At 43.3% G+C, this 18,544-nt stretch overlaps 1 protein-coding gene across 1 annotated transcript in view; it reads left to right on the top strand.

Annotated features, from left to right (window-relative positions):
* Nucleotides 1–18,544, top strand: part of DCBLD1 (discoidin, CUB and LCCL domain containing 1) — a 233,564-nt gene that overhangs the window by 145,510 nt on the left and 69,510 nt on the right. The window contains exons 4-5 of the mRNA XM_078648486.1: nt 2,316–2,367; nt 7,463–7,535. Of these exons, the coding sequence (XP_078504612.1) occupies nt 2,316–2,367; nt 7,463–7,535 (125 nt within the window). The remainder of the gene's footprint in view (nt 1–2,315; nt 2,368–7,462; nt 7,536–18,544) is intronic.

The raw sequence follows: 18,544 nt of genomic DNA, 5'->3' as shown, positions 1-18,544 counted from the left end.
CAACATCAGTGGGCATTAGTCTACTGAGCCCCTGGTCACCCTGAAGTGACCCAGACTCTGCCCCCTCTGCTTTCAGGTTCTTCTCACCTCGGATCCAGGCTTGGATTCCACCGACACTATTCATCTTCCCGGCAGCAGCACTTCTTCGCATCACGCCATTGACAACGACGAGGGTTTCCGACACCACTTGACCCCTATGTACCCGGCTCCTCTGGGATAGGTAACATGGGTACTTCGGTACTCACAAGGGTGCCGCCTTAGAACCTTCTACGTGCCAAAGGGTTTGCTTGAAGTCCTCTCCGAAGTGTCCTTAAATTGTACATTTCCAACCATGACTTTCCCATAGAGTTGTATGGAGCTTGCGCCAGTGTTCTCACACTGCACTCGTCCTCCGTGGGTCTCCTGTGTCACTACTTTGGGTGGTTCCTTGGGGTCCCTGTGGTTCTACGCGCTCTAGGCACTGTCTAGTGAAGTCGTCGTTGTTATACCATTTTTTTAGTATATGGTTCGGTCTCCCCCTGAGCATGCTGTGTATTGTGCTATTTACTATCATTCTATTGATTCAGTTTTGTGTATCTTGTGCTTTAATCTCATAAAGAGGTTAGTTGAGAGTATTTAGTTATAAATACATATATTTTATATAACACTTGTGTGGTTCTCCTTTCATTTGGTCATTCAGGAGGTTCTGTTCTGGTAAAACAAGCTGCTTTACATTCCCTATAGACTTAGCCTGAAGGCTGCTCTCCACAGCTACCAGTAGGATAGCTTTCTATAAAGGTTGTCTTTAACCTAATCCTCAATAAGGGTTGTTTGGACTGGTACAAGGTGCCCACTTTAATTAGTGGACAGCATATACCAGGCCAACTTCTCACACTGACTGCAACCCTTCTTCTGCTGCTCCCCGAGAATATGGAACCAGGATTTCAGTCTATCTCCGGCAAACACCCCTTGCCACCCTTTCTGCAAGCAAATGAAGAAACTCTTCTGAAAGCATCTTGACGCATCCTTATATCTCTGACTGTTCACCCCTCCCAACTTCCAATCCATTTAGGATCCTCTTCGCCCATGTATCCTATCTTATTTTAGTCGTCTATCCTGTAACACCCGCCTGCTTTTTGTAATGTACTGTTATTCTGTTGATATGTTCAGCTCTATAGATCCTTAATCTGTTTAAATTATAATCTGAATTGAAACCGGTAGGTTAGAACAGCCATTTTATTTACCAGCTTTGAAAACTATTGGGTCGGTTACAGGGACAATAAAAATAGCTAACAAATTGTTTAATTTGGTGCAGAAAATCGACCAATTCGTCCGTTTTATATGAGTTATAAAAAGAGAGGCACGCCTATTTTATTTAATTCTCATTGGGAAGCGGAGATTAAGCGGCAATTAGATTCGTCTTCTTGAGTTTATGGCTGTCATATTTTGCAGTGATCCTGTAAAGTCACAGAACCATAGAGAACGGAGGGCTATCAAGGTTAGTTGAACAAAGATATCAATTTGCTTTCTGCTGTATCCTGAATTAATTGGTGGAATAAGTTCGCTTGTTGCCTCACTGTTAGGGATTTTTGATAGACGGGTGTAGTGGGGGTCTGCATTAATTAATGAGTAATAACATCTTTGCTCTGAACAGTTTTAAAGCCAATACCTTCGTTTATTCCATGCGATATTTTTTTCGGATAAGAAATAATTCATTTTTGTCTTTCTTATAATAAACCTTGGCGAGGTTTAACATGGCCTTGTTGTGAGTGTATTTTGCATTCTACATTTCTATAAATTACTACATAAAATGCTTCTTGCACATCAACGAGGAGAAAGGTCAACTTGATTGCCTTTCTCATACTAAAGGTTCTAAAAGTAAGTTTTCTTCTTTGGTGTTCTTCGTCTAATAAAATGTATTACCTTTTATAGAAATAAGGCCGTACAATGCCAATTTGTGATAACTGTGGGGCAGTTTGAGTACTAGTTTATAAGTTGTGTAATGAATCTGATGTTTGTGATGGGATTGTACAGTAAGCCTTAAAGGGTTTTGTGGGGTGTCATTATTTTCATTAATAGAGTAAACGTTCATTATTTTGACTGTAAGAGAGACAGCAGTCAGAATTTTTTAGGCACATCTCTATTACTGTTAGTTGCGTTCTAGTAATTAATTGCAAAATATAATGGTGTACGCCTTCCTTAAACATAATTTCCATATTATAAACATGCAACGTTTATTTACATGCCATTTTAAAATTGGTACTTAAATATTTAAATATGTCATGCTGTGAGTTGTATTTGTTTCTGATGCAGCTAACCTTTTTCATTTGTAATAGATCTGGTCACATGTTTGGAAAAATCAAATCATTTTGCTGAGTCAGAGTTCAGGTAAATATACGTTGTTGTTTTTTCATGCTTTTAAGTACTGTTTTGTCTCACTAAATCTTTTCTTAATCGTCATGGCTGATTTACCAATGTGGCTTGCGTTTGCTTTTTGTCAAGACATGCTTAGAAAACCCAGGTGAAGTTGTTTGCTTAGAAGAACTATTTCCTGTCTAGCTTGGGTTTGTAGAACTCACTGTGTATTCAGCGATGGAATTGGTGGTGATGTGGCGGGTAAAGTAGGATAGTGGTATAGAATGAGTATTATCAGCTTTGTCAGTTTTTTTATGCGCACATCTGAAGAATGCCATAATAAGCACTTGTTAAATCCTCACTAGATCAACTGTTACCTGTGTTTTGCTCGCGACAGAATACTATGGCCTGCACGGTTGTTCAAATCTACCAAAACATGAATAGCTCGATAAAAAGTGACTCGTGCCTGCAGCAAAACGCGTCTAACCTCTAACTGGTGATAACCCCAATACTTGATCTCAGTTTAGCATGAACAACTAGGTGTTGTGTCCTGTTTGAAAACTATATTGTGTTGAGGGTAACTGGGCAATATGTGTTAACAAGATTTGAGCCACCAGAGGCTAAGTCATAAGCTTTGAAACGTGGAACAAATATTTTGTATGGTAGTTTCAAAGAGGCAAGCTGCCTTGATGTCACGCCTCTTCCATTTATTCATTCTGGCTGCGAAAAATCAAATTTAAAGTCCTCAGGAAAAGTATCCCTTGATTATTGTTTCATCTTTGTTATGCTGATTACTGGAGTTAAAGTTCATGAAGGAATGTCCCTTTTAGAAACAACCCAACACCCAGATTACCATCAAAACTGATTTTCAGAATGTTTATCCTTTAGCATTTTGGCCCCTTGACATGAGTGCCATTGCATTTTGTTTCTTCTGTTGCTATAAAGCATGTATCTAATGTAAAGGTTGGATCCACCAATACCAAACACCAAGATACTCTCCAAGGCAACTTTGAGAGACTTCCCACTCCTGCCTTTTCAAATAATCTGTGTGGAGCATCAGTACCCTGATAATAGGCCTATACCGTAGGAGTGCTGGTACACTGGTATTGCCTCTGCAATTGTGTGTTTCATTTCTAATACCTCCCAAGTGTAGCCTCTGTCAATAACTGGTTCAGTGGCTTCTGAACTTGGCTCAGAATAAATTTGTGTTTTGACATCATGGCTGCTGGCATGGTACGCTCAGAGTGATGGCAGTTTAAGTTTACTACAATCATCTGCTACCTAGTGTACTGTGAATGGTTTCAACGACATTTTTTCTGCTGGGTGGCTAGTTGGCAGTGTCATTTAAGTAACATATTTTATGCCCATTCCGAAACCTAGAGTGAGGGGCTACTGCTACTTACTGAAATTAGCTAAATCTTGGAAGACCACCAGGGACAAGGGTTATTGCCCATATTTCTGGAGAAGGAGTGATATGTATATAGAATGTATCAATAAGCCATGCCTACTAAATGCTATTGTTCTAGATGGCTAAGAGAGTTAGATGTGATGACGACGTTTGCCCGAAGATTCACATTATAGGGATTACAACACTCGCAAGTAAACTTGATATACAAATTTCGAAAGAGGCTGGAGTTAATACTCCAGAGTTACGCATATGCTATGCCAAGATCTAACATGTTCTACGATAGCCCAAAGTGACAATTGTAATGCATAGGACTTTATCAATGGCTCTGTGGAGAATATAGTGCACAGAAATCACACAACGACATTGAATTTAGGTACTGCAGATGACACTGGTATTGGGAAATGTGAAAAAGCCATCACCTTTAGAGGTGGGCGTGCCACTGAAAGCTCAAACAAGGCGCGAGCCAGATGCTCGCCTCTGCTCGAGGACCTCTTAGGACTTGGAGCCCCAAACCAGCCAAGTGAGGTTTCATGGGAGGCCATGTTGCTAATTGACCACAAAAGATAAACATGTAAAATGGGGAACCTGTTTAAACTCCCCAGCTGGGCTACACGTCTTGTAAATGCAGCACACCTCCCTGTGTCAAAAAAGAATGTAAAGTAATCTGTATTTGTTGTGAGGCCCATGTGAAAGTGCCAAATATTAAATATAGATTCTGCCTGGTATGCAGGCGCTAATCTGTTCTTACAAGAATTAAGGACAAAGCATTAACCTTTGATCTAGTGACTGAATTGCACAGCGTGAAACTACAAAATAGGGGATCAATGCTTTCTCCCCTGCTTGGCCAATCTGTGTGAAACACTTTTTTGCATTGAGTTTCCCTTTTGTTCAATATAATATATATGAGCATCTTCCAGGTCGTGTGCTGTACGAAAAGCTCTCTTCTGCTTGAATTAATAAAATGTTTGTCTATGCACTACAAGAATCTAGACCACATATTGAGGCACATGTGACAGCTGACTTGCATCTTAGTTTTCACCAATGGCATTGTCATCACATCGAGGGTATGAATGTTTCTCAGTTTCTCTCACTTTTAATAAATACTCCATGCAGGGATACAATCTGATGTACTAATCTGGAAAGCTTTCACATGTTTCAAGAAATATTCTTTTTTTAAATTTGATACTCCATGCAGGGATACAATCTGATGTACTAATCTGGAAAGCTTTCACGTGTTAAAGAAATATGCTTTTATTTAAAAAAGAAAATTGAAGACACCTTACCATATCCTAACGTGATGTTTATTACATGCCAAATATTTGCAGGGCTCGGCTCATGCACTGACTCTTCGAGCCAGAGCCCACCTTTGGCTCGCTGATAATTTGCTGGGTCGCCCACCTGTAATCACATTACTATAGCAATTCATCTGAGAGTACATAACATGTTGGAAGGATTGTGGGTGACTTGGGCCAGAGGATTTAGGAAATTCCAAAGGCTTTAATTAGCCCACGTTATTTCTAGTTGTGGGGCAAGTAGGAATGCAGTGAAAAGCCTTATTTTATATATACATAAAAAACAACATTTTGCCTTGAATGTCCTCATCAGCTAACAGTACTGCTAAGAACACAGCCCTCAGCATTCGGCTGGAAAATCCAGGTTCCGTTCTTGGGGCTTATGAAACTTCTACAGAGGTCAATTGGTCTCTTTCTTCATAACCTACAGCAGTTATATACATTCTAAAGCTCGGTCCTGCTGCGTTATGTCTCCATGCTGCCCATGCGTAGCTCCAACATCTTTTTTTCCACCTACACGACACTAGTAATTGTTTTTTTAGAGAGGTTAATTCTTTGTGTAACTTGGGAATTATTCTGTTAAGTGTTTCTGTAGGCTGATGTACTATTTAGTCAGATTATGTGGCATTTTGGAGTGGACAAGGGTAGATTTGTGACTGGCATGGACATGGGTTAAAACCACAAAATAAAATGATGGATGGAGTGTTGAACCCTTTCAAACAATCTCTCTGAGCCTCGGATCTGGGTTTAATCTGTAGTTATTTTGCTCGCCCCATCACCCCAGTTTGTACCCAGCCATATGCAAATCAGTATTGATCCTTCTCCCCATTGGAACAGTCCAGCCCGAACAGCCAAGCCAGGTCCTCCCTAGACCGCAAACAAGCATCCTAGAACCGGTTCCAGAAAATAAACCCCCTAATCATCCAGGCTAGCTTGAATCCAGTGCACAGCGAGCAAGGGACACCCACATCTGGGCATACCCAAGCTACTTAAAGTACATATAGCAACTTCACAAAATTAAATGAGGGACAAAGCATTGAAACTTTTCAAACACTCACCCCCAGTCACAGATCTGGGTGTAATCCATTGCTATTTACTCGCCATGTCAACCTAGTTTGGACCCAGCCATATGTAAATCAGTCTTAATACTGCTCCCAATTGGACAAAAAACAATTGAAGGTGACGGATTTAATGGAAAGCACTATAAGGGTGATTGTGTACAATACTCAGGCACCTGTCACCTTTTGGTGCCACTGGTTACAGATTCCCAAAGTACTTTAAGCAATAGGAGGTGCCCCGAACACAACACATGTAGTCTGTTATTTCATTAATCTCTTCTTTTATTTCAAAATAGTTCATAAAAACGGCCAACGCGTTTCGGTCCCCCAAAGATAGAACCTTAACACAAAAATCTAAATTATTACCCAGCACCTCAGAAACTTCCAGTGGCTATTAGTGAAAGCTGGAACCCCCTTCAAAATACTGAGAAGGCAATGCACCAAGATATCAGCTGGAGAAAATCAAACAATACTAGCCCTTCACCAAATGCCACGCAGCAGATTCCACCTTAGTGGCCTTAAAGAAAACTGCAAGAGCAGAAGAGGTTGATGCTGACAGTAGCTGGCACTCCCACACGGAATGACCTCTTGTAGATGAGCAGCAGCAGTCATAACCTCTTGCCCTTCAGAAGAAAAAAAACACACACAAAAAAACACTGTGCTAACCTCCACACCACCGCCTCCTCTAACAGCTTCCAAAAGCGCATTCTCGCAAACAACAGAAAGGAATTAAGGGCCTGGTGTAGCAAAGGTTTTTTTTCCCATTTTGTGTCTATGGTAAAATGCTTTCATACATATCTCCCAATATTCTGTAGTGTGCCCAGCACAAAACAATTATTAAAAGTAAACAATGTACACCTCTCTAGCGATTTTATTTATACTTTTGATCATTCAAAGATTGACCTCTTTCCTCTGGTCAGCTTCCAAAACAACCTTTTCCATTTCCCCCTAAATGTGTGTGGAGACTGGGGGAGTGGGAGGTGCTGGAGTAAGAACGAGTTACTCACTGTAGTGAATCTCCCCTTCCCCCAGATGAAACTGGCTTTCAGACCTCTCTCTGCCTTGGCCTTCAGGAGAGAGGGAGAGGAAAGATCTGTGGTAATGGAGTTTTCTGGCCTATAGGAGGACTCAAACTGTGGTGAGCTTGTACACTGGTATTAAAAGCTAGATCCCTAGACACCAAGGTTAGCTTCTAAACCACAAGCAATGAGCAATGATTTTTCTTATATGGTGTGCTAAATTGTTAATTAGTAAAGAGCAAAAAAATGTTTAACAAGTAGGTTATGAAGTATGATTATTTATTTTTGTATGCAGAAATGTAGTGATCTCGACAAATTCATAATTTCCATTTGTCATTGTTCTCTTTGTAGTCGATACTGTCCTGCTGGGTGCAGAGACATACCGGGAACTGTTTCTGGAGACCATCTTGAAGGCTATAGAGATGTAAGTGCAAGCACTGAGATAAAGTGGTTTGATTTATGAAATGTATGTGCCCTGTGCAGTTAATACTAAGAAAATGTGGAATATTCAAGGACAGGAGGTCTGGCTTATTAGGACCATGGGGGTTGAAGGTTCTTCCCTTCTTGACGTCATGGAACGTGTTTATTTACTGCAAACAAGTTCCTAAAGCAGTGCACAGTAAGCGCATAACAGGAGAAACGTCAGCAGCCTTTTGTTTCCATTTTCCAAGCATGAGTATGTCTAGTAAACAGATGGTGATGGTCTTATCTCTTGGAAATCCTTTTCGCTGAGTGCAACGGAAGTTTTTGCTTTGTCTGCAGTGACACACTGGCACCAGTGGGGGCGCAGTATTACTTGAGCAGGGCTGGGGTATTCGTGACATTCCTGAAGGGATGTCTCTTAGGCTTCAGTGTGGCTGTTCACTCTCCCACTGCAGGGCATAGGGGCACATCAAAGGGTACAGTTTGTGGTACATGCCAGCTTGGCCATGGGTACCACTCAGTACTTAACTTCACTGTCAGCCGCACCCCCCTGACGATGGCTTTGGAACATTCTGTACTGTGGTTGCCGGTAATTACTAGAATCCATTTGAAGGTTACCTGGTTGTTGATTGTAATAAAGACGCTGTTGTCAGTAGTGTAGAAGGATGCTATAGGCCCTGGTGCAGTCAAGGAAAAAGGCAAATGTGGCTGCTGTTGGGGTAGTGATGTACAGCAATTATCGGGGTTCAATGGGCCCCTCAGGACTTTGGGTCTCGGTGCCACTAGACCTACTGCACCGACTGTAGCCACGCCCCTGGCTGTTGTATCACGGTGTGGGAGTGTCGGACAGACTGCTTGTTCATTCAACTGATGTAAACCGGTGAACTCCAGCACTAGGATGCTGTGTATGCCGCTGAGTTCCGCTTCTGCTGCCCACGGTTGCGGGCCCCCTGAGCCTACTGCACCCTGGCACCCGTTTTGCCTTCCCTCCACCCAAGGCCGCAGCACCACTTTCCTACTCCGCCGCCGTTAGCTGTGTGCTGGGGACTAATGGCCCTTTATACTCAAATTACTTTCATATTTAACTATACTAATTCCACACTAATCCTTTATGGGTTCCGGAGTAGTGTGCTACTCGCTGTAAAAGCGCTTCGACACCTCGTGAGGGGCAGTAAGCGCTATATAAATTCAATTACTATACAATACTCCTGCACCTCCCTTGTCCTCTGTCAGCTCTCTGGTGCGTGTTTCTCCTTACATAGCCAGTTGTCAGCTGCGACCCCGCCCCCCTCCATCTCTACCTCTTTCCTCCGCTCTGTCCAAAACTGCAGCGATCCTTCTGCACTTAACAGCACCGCCCTCCCCCTCGTACTTCCTCCCTTATCAATCCCGTGACGCAGTGTCCTTCCGTGTCCTCCTCTTAGCTGTCCTGGCTGCACGTGTCTGCCTGTTCGTGGACAAAGAAGAGCTTTCTTTTCTATTCAAATGCCCAAACTGCTGGTTTTATCAAGGTCACGTCAGTTTTTAGGCCATTCTACCCATTTCCGGCGTGTTTTCTATTTTAGTCCGTGGCCTTGAAGAGAGATACAATACATCCCATTGTATGACAACTTGAACTTCAGTAAAAATAATGCATAACTCGAAATTAATGTTATAGGTGTTGTTGTTAGTTGTGTATGGGGGAAGTGCATCAAACGGTACAATTAATATCGACATGAGGCATTTTTGCGCAATTTCTGGCACATTTTCAATTACGTTTTGATGGAATGGCAAGAATATTTCAGTAATCATTCTCTTTAATTGCCCAGATTGCTCATTTAGAAAAATGTCATTTAACTGGTAGAAGAGTAATTTTCGTGTGAGTACAGTAGGATTAAAAAGATCATTTTTGCAAATGAGCAATGGGAAATGACCGTCAAATCAGACATCACGTGACAGTATAATTTTGAACATGAAATATGACTTGTACTTGTGAGATTTTGAATCAATTTAAGTACCGTTTTTAGGTCTCGCGACCTATCGATGCGCGCATGCGCATCGAGCGGAGCGAGAATTCATGTCGGCAAAATCCTCTTCAAACTAAGGGCTTTCAGCCCGGCGTTTTCTTGCAGTTCACGTGAACATGCACGAGCATTCACGGCCAGGGCTTCTCCTCCCCTAGCAGCACTCCTCCCACACCAGCAACTCCCCCCTCTCACACCAGCACCTCCCCTCTCTCTCCCCGCAAACACAGCCTTGCCGTAGCAGCACTCCTCCCACACCAGCACCTCCCCCCTCCCACACCAGCACCTCCCCTCTCTCTCCCTGCAAACACAGCCTTTCCTTTCATTTCTCCTCCCCCTCCCCAGCCCGTAGCAGTTGCCGTAGCAGCACTCCTCCCACACCAGCACCTCCCCCCTCCCACACCAGCACCTCCCCTCTCTCTCCCCGCAAACACAGCCTTTCCTTTCATTTCTCCTCCCCCTCCCCAGCCCGTAGCAGCACTCCTCCTTTTGTTTGCCTTTTCCCACCTATCTATGCCTGTCCCTGTCTTACTGTCCGTGTGTCGCCACAAGCTAACTCCTCTCTGGTGTCTGAAATGTGACTCGCTCTCTTGTGGGCTTCTGCGTCAGCCCCTCTGTCATACACGGGGCTTGTGTGGTGGGGGCCTCGGGCTCACCGTGTTCTCTTGCCGCTCTGCAGTTGCGACGGGATAGGCGCGCAGCTGCCCAGCGCGGCTTCCAGGGGTCCTCAATTGTATCCGGCAGAGTCAGCATATACCGGCTGGAATTGCATACTGCATCGGTGCAAGCTGAGGCTGGAGCTGCAGAGGGGAGGGGGAGTCGAGCTCTAGGCAGAGGAGCCAAACGGTGGCGAAGCCCTCCAGCTCAACGGGGAGAGCTGGGACTAAAAAACAAGCATTGGCATAGCCAATAGGTCTCGCTTGTGGGACCTTATAAGTATTTTGTTTTGCAGCACAATATCCTTGTAACTAAATACTTATAAGGTACCACAAGCGAGACCTATTGGCTATGCCAATGCTTGCTTGTTTTGTTCTAGCAGATAAGTTACCCCAAATTTTCGGTCCGTCCGCCCGGTAAAGGATTTCGGCCTTTAAATCTTAAAATGCTTTTAGTCATCTCCGTTGCTAATGATAGGTGCCCCGCTGGGAGAGTAGAACTGAAAGGGAAAAAAAAACATTAGTCGTTTTAATTACATCGACTTTCCGAGCCTGTTCAGGCCCCCTTCCTACATGGCCTAAGCGTGACGCAGTGCAGTGCAGTGCAGTCAGTCTTCGCGCGTGGACATTTTCAATTCAATTCAAAATATCTTTATTTCGGCATAGTTGCCATAAAAGAGTCACTACACATTCATTACAATAAAAAAACATTTAGCATAAAAGACCAGCGGCTAAAATACATTTCATAATAAAAGTAAATCAGAGCACAAACATCAATGAGATACTAGAAAAGGAAAAAGACCCCCACTAGTTGCTATATTATTCCTGTTTTTATGGATAAACTTTATTTACAACTGTTGACCCTTTTTTTTCCTTAGGAAAAAGATTGAATATAAGAATCTACTAACACTAAATATTATTGTTTGGTTTGTGTTAGTTGTAAGAATTCTCAAAGCCTGTGTACATGATCTCACGCCCAACAATAGGCATATTGGTTTTATCCATCTTTTCCTGGCCAGTACGTAAGCAGGACAAAAGAAAAAAATATGAGACTCATTTTCAATCTGGTGGCATTCACACATGGAGCAAATTTCATCAGTCACTAAGGATGGGGCATTAGGCCTCTTTGCCCAACGTGCCAAAGTTGTTTTTAGTAAAAGATTCCCGTACCTTAATTTTAAGAATAAAGTTTTGGCAAGAGGGGGCTCTATCTCATCCATAAAGGTCTCGAATAGTGGTACATTCTTAAAGCTAAGAAAATTTGTTACTATGGTCCCAGCAGTTGAGGCACTTGTTGTCATATTAACAATACAGCTCCAGAAGGCCCTTTTTAAAATTAATTTCGAGTTGGGCGGTAATTGCTCAGGGTTCTCCCAGAAGTGTTTTAGGCCTATTTTACTGAACCAGTTTTTAACGTGCTTTAGCCATGGGATAGTTTTTAAATTATCTAACTCCATGATTTCTTTTAGCCCGTCCCTATAGTCGTGTAATTCTGGCACCCGCCATAGTCTGACCATAACATCAGTGGCCTGATTATAGTGTAGTGATCGGTTCTTTTGATGTTTAGGTCTAATTGAAGGGGCACTAGAGGAGTGCCTCTTGGGACCCTTACCAGGCTTCTCATAAATTTATTGTCCAGGACACTAAAAGTATCCTTAGACCCTGGTCCCCATATTTCTGCGCCATATAGCACTGCTGGTTGTACCTTAAATTTAAAAAGTTCAATCGCCGGAGACACAGCTTTGCTAGTGCTCAGACTTTGCTCCCTAAGGATTGGCTTTGCATTCTGAGCGAATGCCACTTTACTTTTTTCCATTTGTGCTCTCCATGAAAATTTGGAATCTAATGTGACCCCTAAATATGAGAATTGGGAGACCGATTCTAGTCTTACTCCTTCCAAGAATAAACAGCCTTTATCGGTTTTTGTTGGGTTTAGGGCCATACATTTAGTCTTTTTCCCATTTATCTCCAGTCCTTTCTTACTACAGTATTTGCTAAAAGAATCCAGTAGTGCCTGGAGTCCTTTCTTAGTTTGGGAAATCAGAATAGTGTCATCAGCAAATAGTAGAGATGTTACCCTTTCTCCATTCAGTTTTGGAGAGTCATTTTTGCATCCCTCTAGGTGTGACGGGATGTCATTCACGAAAAGGGAAAAGAGCGTGGGGGCCAGTACACAGCCTTGGCGAACACCACGCTCGATAGGGATTTTTTGGGTTAGTTCCCCACTTGGACCCCATCGAATTTTCGCAAAATTCCCTTCGTGTAACTGTTTTATCTGAACTACTAAACTAGTTGGCATCCCTACTACATTCAACATTTTCCATAAGAGGTTGCGTGGCACTAAATCAAATGCTGCCCTCAAATCAACAAAAGCAACATATAAATGACCCTTTTTAATTAAAACGTATTTCCAATAAAGGCAACAAAATCTAAATATCTGATCAATTGTGCTTACTTTACATCGGAAACCAGCTTGGAATTTGGTTAAAATTGCATTTCCCTCCATCCAATCACTGACACGAGCTAAAATGTGTCGTGAGTAAATTTTCTGGAGGATATCCATCAGGCTGATTGGCCGATAATTAGAGGGATCCATCCTATCCCCTTTTTTAAAGATTAAAACAATTTCAGCTCCCCTCCAACTTTCGGGGAAATCTAAAGTAAGGGATAACTTATTGCACAAAAGGTTAATGTATGGTGCCCATACTTTTAAATCGTGCTTATATAAATCCCCTGGGATCTTGTCTAGACCTGGTGCTTTGCCAGACTTTATTTGGTTAATTGCCAGCTCGGTTTCGCCTAAAGTGAAACCCAGGCAATCTGTGGGGTGATCGTAGCGTGGGACATCCAAATCCATGTGAGCATCATCATATTTTTTATAAAGACTAGTAAAGTGGTTAGTCCATGTTAGCTCATCCAGGTAGATGTCCTTGGCCACTCTCCCTATGTGGTTTCCGTTGGCTACTAGCCTCCAGAAGCCTGCGTTATCTCTTGTTTTAGCAGCCAGCAACATATCAGCCCATTTTTCTTCCTCCCAGGCTATTTTAGATGCCTTTTGTACTATCTTATAGTTATTCCTTGCTGTTTTTATGTCCAAAGGGGACTTACATTTAATTGCTGATAAAAGAGCCCTTTTGGATTCTCTACAGGATCTGCCATACCAAGGTTTACTATGGGACAGATTCTCTGTCTTTTGTTGGTTCTTCTTGGGCATTTTAGTAACTAAAATTTTTATTTCATTAAAAAAGTTTTTGTGTAGTGACATAAAATGAATTGGATTTACCTCCTCTATCGTAAGACCTATGTATGAACCAAAGGTCTCTGCAAAGAGAGTGTATATTTCTGCGAGGATCTCACCATGGTCTAGTATAAATGGCCATTTAAGTGCTCGTCTGTTGTTGCTAATATGGATCTCAGCATTATCAATATTACTACCATCTGCTAAGGGAGAGGAAATTACTCCTTCGAACAAGGAGGCTTCCATTGAAAGACTTACAGGAAAGTGGTCGCTTTCTAGCCTGTCCTTTACCTCAAAGTCTAGAATATTCGGCCAGATGGATATGGAAGCGATCACAAAATCCAAATTACTTCTGCAATTATTCCTACTAAAGGTTGGTCTTTTCAAGCTGTCAGACGGAAACCGTCCATTGCAAGCCCTGAGGCAATACTCCGTACATAATTTTGTTATTTGGAGTGCCAAAACCGAGCATTTTACGGGTTTCGCATTCTCCAGGGCAGGGATTTTATTGGCTTGATCTTCCTCTTCGAAAATATCACATAGACCCACGATAGGTTCATAGTTACAATTTAGATCACCTGCCAAGATAACATGGTCCTCCCTACCATCTAATGTACTTAAAAAACAATATAATTTGGATAATGTTAGTGAGTCTCTTGATGAGGGTGTTGGTCTATTATAGACATTTATTAGGAACATTTTTTTCCCTTCGTATGTAGTTATTTTTAAAGCTAATATGTCAAGAGAATTTGCATCCAACACCTCAATTTGTACCCTTAGATTTACTTTCACCCAAATTAATAGTCCACCCGAAGGCCTTCCACTTCTAGATTGAATAGCACCTATTCCAAAAGACTTATATCCAAGTCTATGTGGTGTGACTACTGCCCAAGTTTCCTGTAGCAAACAAAGGTCAAAAACATCAATGAAACTTGCCCATTCTGGGTCCCTTAAATTTTTTGCGACTCCGGCTATATTCCAAGAGACTAATTTTACAGGCTCTCTTGTTCTAGCTAGGATCTCTGGGGCTAAGTTAGATAACTCCCTTTTTCTAACTGGGATCTCAGGTTGGGTCACCAAGGGTGCTTCCCCAGTTGTTAACATTCTACGGCCCTCCCCCTGAATGATTCCATCCCTCGCAACCAGATTGAACAAAGGTGAAAACCCAGTATTCCCCAACACTTCAACTCCATTGACAACACCCTTTACACTAGGGGTGTGTATTCCACTTTCCTCGCCCCCCAAACTCAAAAAACATCAATCACAGTCATCTAGGCCACTGAATATATCAAATCTATTTATGGTCTCTAGAGGTGTGAATGGTTTTAGATGATCCATTCTCCTATTATTTGCATTGTTGGGTCTGGCTGGTACATAGTTCCACCCATAGGGATCTGGGGTTGACATAGGATAGGGCACATATTGGGGGTTCCTGACACTCTGTGCAATCAGGGGATAGGTGTTCAAATGGGTTTGTGTTGTTATAAGATTGGGTGGTTGGTGCTGGGTTGGAAACACCACTGATCTTGGGTAAAAGTATGTCAATGGTCTGGGAATTATACGGTTGTTACTGTTACCTGGTGGCCAGTTTAATATAAATTGTACGGCATTTGGGTCCCTGAAGTTTACTACCACCACATCACCCTCGATGTCCTTGGGTCTGCCCCCCAACCACTGAAGACGGCGAACGTGAACAATGTCGCCACTGATGTTATTTATAATTGGCCTAAATAAACTCAGCCAATGCATAATCTTGTTCTTCAGTTGTGCAAAACCCTCCCGCTTATTTGGTTCCAACACAGGCACCCCTGTCAAAACTACAACAAAAGGTACTGCCTCCGGCGGGAGTTCTGGGAGTGGAGCCCGTTTGGGTCTCCCCCAGTTGTACCTAGTACCATCCGCCTCCCTTGTTGGTCTCCCCAGTAGTAAACTCGCCGTGCCCTCATGTGGTTTACTGGCTGGGATAGCCGGGATCTGGTCGGGTTTATCTTGTGGCAGCTTGGAGGGTGGGTTGTGATGTTTGGTAATCTTATTTTCAGGGTGCTTCGAGGTAGATGGATTCGTATTTGGAGCAGAGATTGGGGCAGTTACAGTAGGTTGGATTGGCAATGTAGTGGTTTGTAAGACATTACTTACAGCTGACTTAATAGCAACTCCCTTGCTTCCCAATTCCCGTTCGATTTTCCCTAATCTATCCTCCACTTTGTTCAGTCTCTCTAAGATTGCTACTGAATAGCTTCTGATTAAGCTCTCTATACTATGCAGTGTAACGAGTTCCTGAACTGCTTGGGGCACGTTATCAGCCACACTAGTATCTGGGCTAGCCTCCTTATCTATCAGCATGTTCGGTGAGGGTGGAGGTAGAGTATTAATTCCTTCTGTTGTGGCTATTAAGGCCTTAGCACTTTCAGCAGAAGTCTTTGACTTTTTTCCAAAATCAGAGTGGCTCAACTTTATTTGTTGTGATTCCCCCATTTTCCGCCGTTTTTTATTCGGGGGTGGGCCATATATTCTAGGCATAGGCATTATTTTTTTAACCCTATATCGTGTTGTTTTGCCTAGAATAGGAGCAGGGGCAATCGGTGGCTTCATTGTGTTAGGAGTGCTAGTATGATTAATAGACGGGGGGCCATTCATAATCAATGTGGGGCAAGTGTTGTGTATAAGCGTGGTATCTTTCAATGCTATTGACTGGCTTTCCAGCAAAAATACACTGTCATTAACATTCTGGCTGCCCTCATCAGTAGAAATAGCAGGTAAGGATGGAACAATCACTGGCCTGTTCTTCATGCTTTCTACAGAACGGCGGCGTTCCGCTCGTCGCTCTTCTAGGGTGGTTCCCTCGGTGATGTTAGCAGCAGGCTTTGTGAAATAATTGTCCAAAGTTCTATTTAGCAAACCCCCTTGCTTATCTGGCATAGCTGAATCAAAGCTTAACGGAGAAAATGACATTTAGCAAAAAATGACAGCTATTAATAATCAGGCACAGTGGACCCTATTACAATGGCACAGGAATGGCTGTAGGCCAGGGGGTTGTGCCCAGTCCAGTCTCTTCAGGCCTCTGAGGGCCACAGAGGGCCCGCCCTTTGCCCGGGCTTCGCCCCGCGCGCTACCGCGCTGCGGTAGGAGCAGCTTGTTTATGTAGAGCTGAGGTTTGTGAGGGTAGAGGGCGGGGCAGTCAGGGAGAGCACGCCAGGTGGATCAGGCGCGGGTTTACCGGGACTCCTGGGAAACAGAGTCCCGGTTCCGTTGCTCGCAGCCCTGCAGTCCTTGCACACGCCTACAACAGCTTCCAAATGGCGAGGGGCAATACAGACGATGCGGGACCCGCGAAGCGGGTACCGCGAGGTGTAGAGTCTAAAGTCCCAACAGCGATCCTCTCAGGCAGCAAGAACACGCCCCGACGCGCAGTTTGTCGTCTCTCTCTGGCAACAGAAGCTGATTAGACAGCTCTGGACTAAGTACCGATTATTTTTTAAACAAACTGCCTTAATTCAAAGCTGATACTTCACAAAGTGGCGCGTGACTCAAACCACTCTTGCCTAACAAACAGGTAGCATATTTCGTGGGAGGGTGGCGGGTGCTGGAAGGTCCCTGAAACGTTTCTTGGACTGGATAACCTATATCAAGTGCCTGCAGGAAACCCATGAGAAAAGTGGTACAGAATGTTGTGCTTTGGGCGGCCTCCAAGTTCAAAATGAAACAAGCAATATAATGCAAAAGATGCCCAAGCACCCTTGTTTTTTGTAGTTTGCCCTGTAGTCCCTTCTCATTTTCCTCTACAGTTCGGTACCACTGTTTAAAGAGACTCGTAATGGAGCAGTGTTATCCTCCCATACAATTATATTTACAGCATGTTGGCCCAAATTGCTAACAATTGCTGTCTTTATTTTATCATAAAAACAACAATTAATGGACAGAATGCAGAACAATGTCATACATTCACAGAGATCTGGGCCTAAATCCATCACGTGGGTCCATTGCTCACTGTGTCACTGGATTCAAGCTAGCCTGGCTGAAGAAGGGTTACATACCCTGAAACCGGTCCCAGGATTCTTGTTTCCGGTCCAGGGAGGACCTGGCCTGGCAGTTTGGTCTGAACTGTTCCCATGAGGCACAGGGTGCCTGATTTGCATATGGCTGGGGTGGTGTAGTGGGCAAAAAAGAACCATGGATTTAACTCCAATCTTTTGACTGGGGAAGAATGTTTGCATTGTCAGCATTCAGTCCATCATTTGTTTGTTGTAACGCTATTTTATCACAGACATTTCTTTTCTAAAAAAATGTTATCGGGTGGTGAGCAATACCTCTTCCTTCTCTCACGTAGATGCGCTAGATGTAGCCTGTTGACTGCCTCGGACTGCATCCGCGCCCATGACTAATGGGGCGATCACAAAAAAAAGGCGCTATGACATGGCCGCTACTGGCGGCCACAGCATCTCATTGGCAAGTCCATCCGTGAACTATGTACGCTCAGGTGTCATCGCACAGGTGCTCACCTATGAAATGACGCAAGCACCTTTTAAAAAAATATATAATATCCAAGATGGATCAATAAATTTAAACAACATTTACATTTGAGTTGTGTGAAACCATTATTTGTTTCCTTTTAGGTGAAGGGGCTGGCAGAAATTTCCTGCTTGCCTAAAAAAAAAAAACCTAACACATTTCTCATCAAACACCCCCCCCCCCACCCGCCCAAAACGACGATTTGTCAACGGAGCAGCAGGTCGCAGGATCAATAAAGTAAAAAGGAAGCTGGTTAGGAGTGGGAGGGAAAGTAGCACATGAGGGAGAGAGCTGCACCCTAGAGGTGTGGGGAGAAGTGAGCGATGGAGAGAACAACATGTAGGAGCAAGGGCAGAAGTACATGAAAGATGGAGCACAGGGCAGGAAGTTTGGAAAGGGGAAAGCATCCTGGAGGGAGAGAGAGGGTACATGAGGGAGAGAGAAAGAGAATGAGGGCAACACAGGAGGGAGAGATACTGAAAACATGCACTCCCCTAAAGTGCCTAATCAAAATAGAAACATGTCATCCAACCAAAAGGATTGTTTAGATGCTGGGTTCCAGGAAAGGGAAAAACACTAGAAGTGGAAGAAGGCAAGCCAGCAA

Source organism: Lissotriton helveticus, chromosome 6 (genome assembly GCF_964261635.1).
Source record: "Lissotriton helveticus chromosome 6, aLisHel1.1, whole genome shotgun sequence".
In the NCBI taxonomy this organism is placed as follows: Eukaryota; Metazoa; Chordata; class Amphibia; order Caudata; family Salamandridae; genus Lissotriton; species Lissotriton helveticus.
The sequence above is the reverse complement of the archived record's forward strand: the minus strand, read 5'-3'. Positions and strand labels throughout refer to the sequence as shown.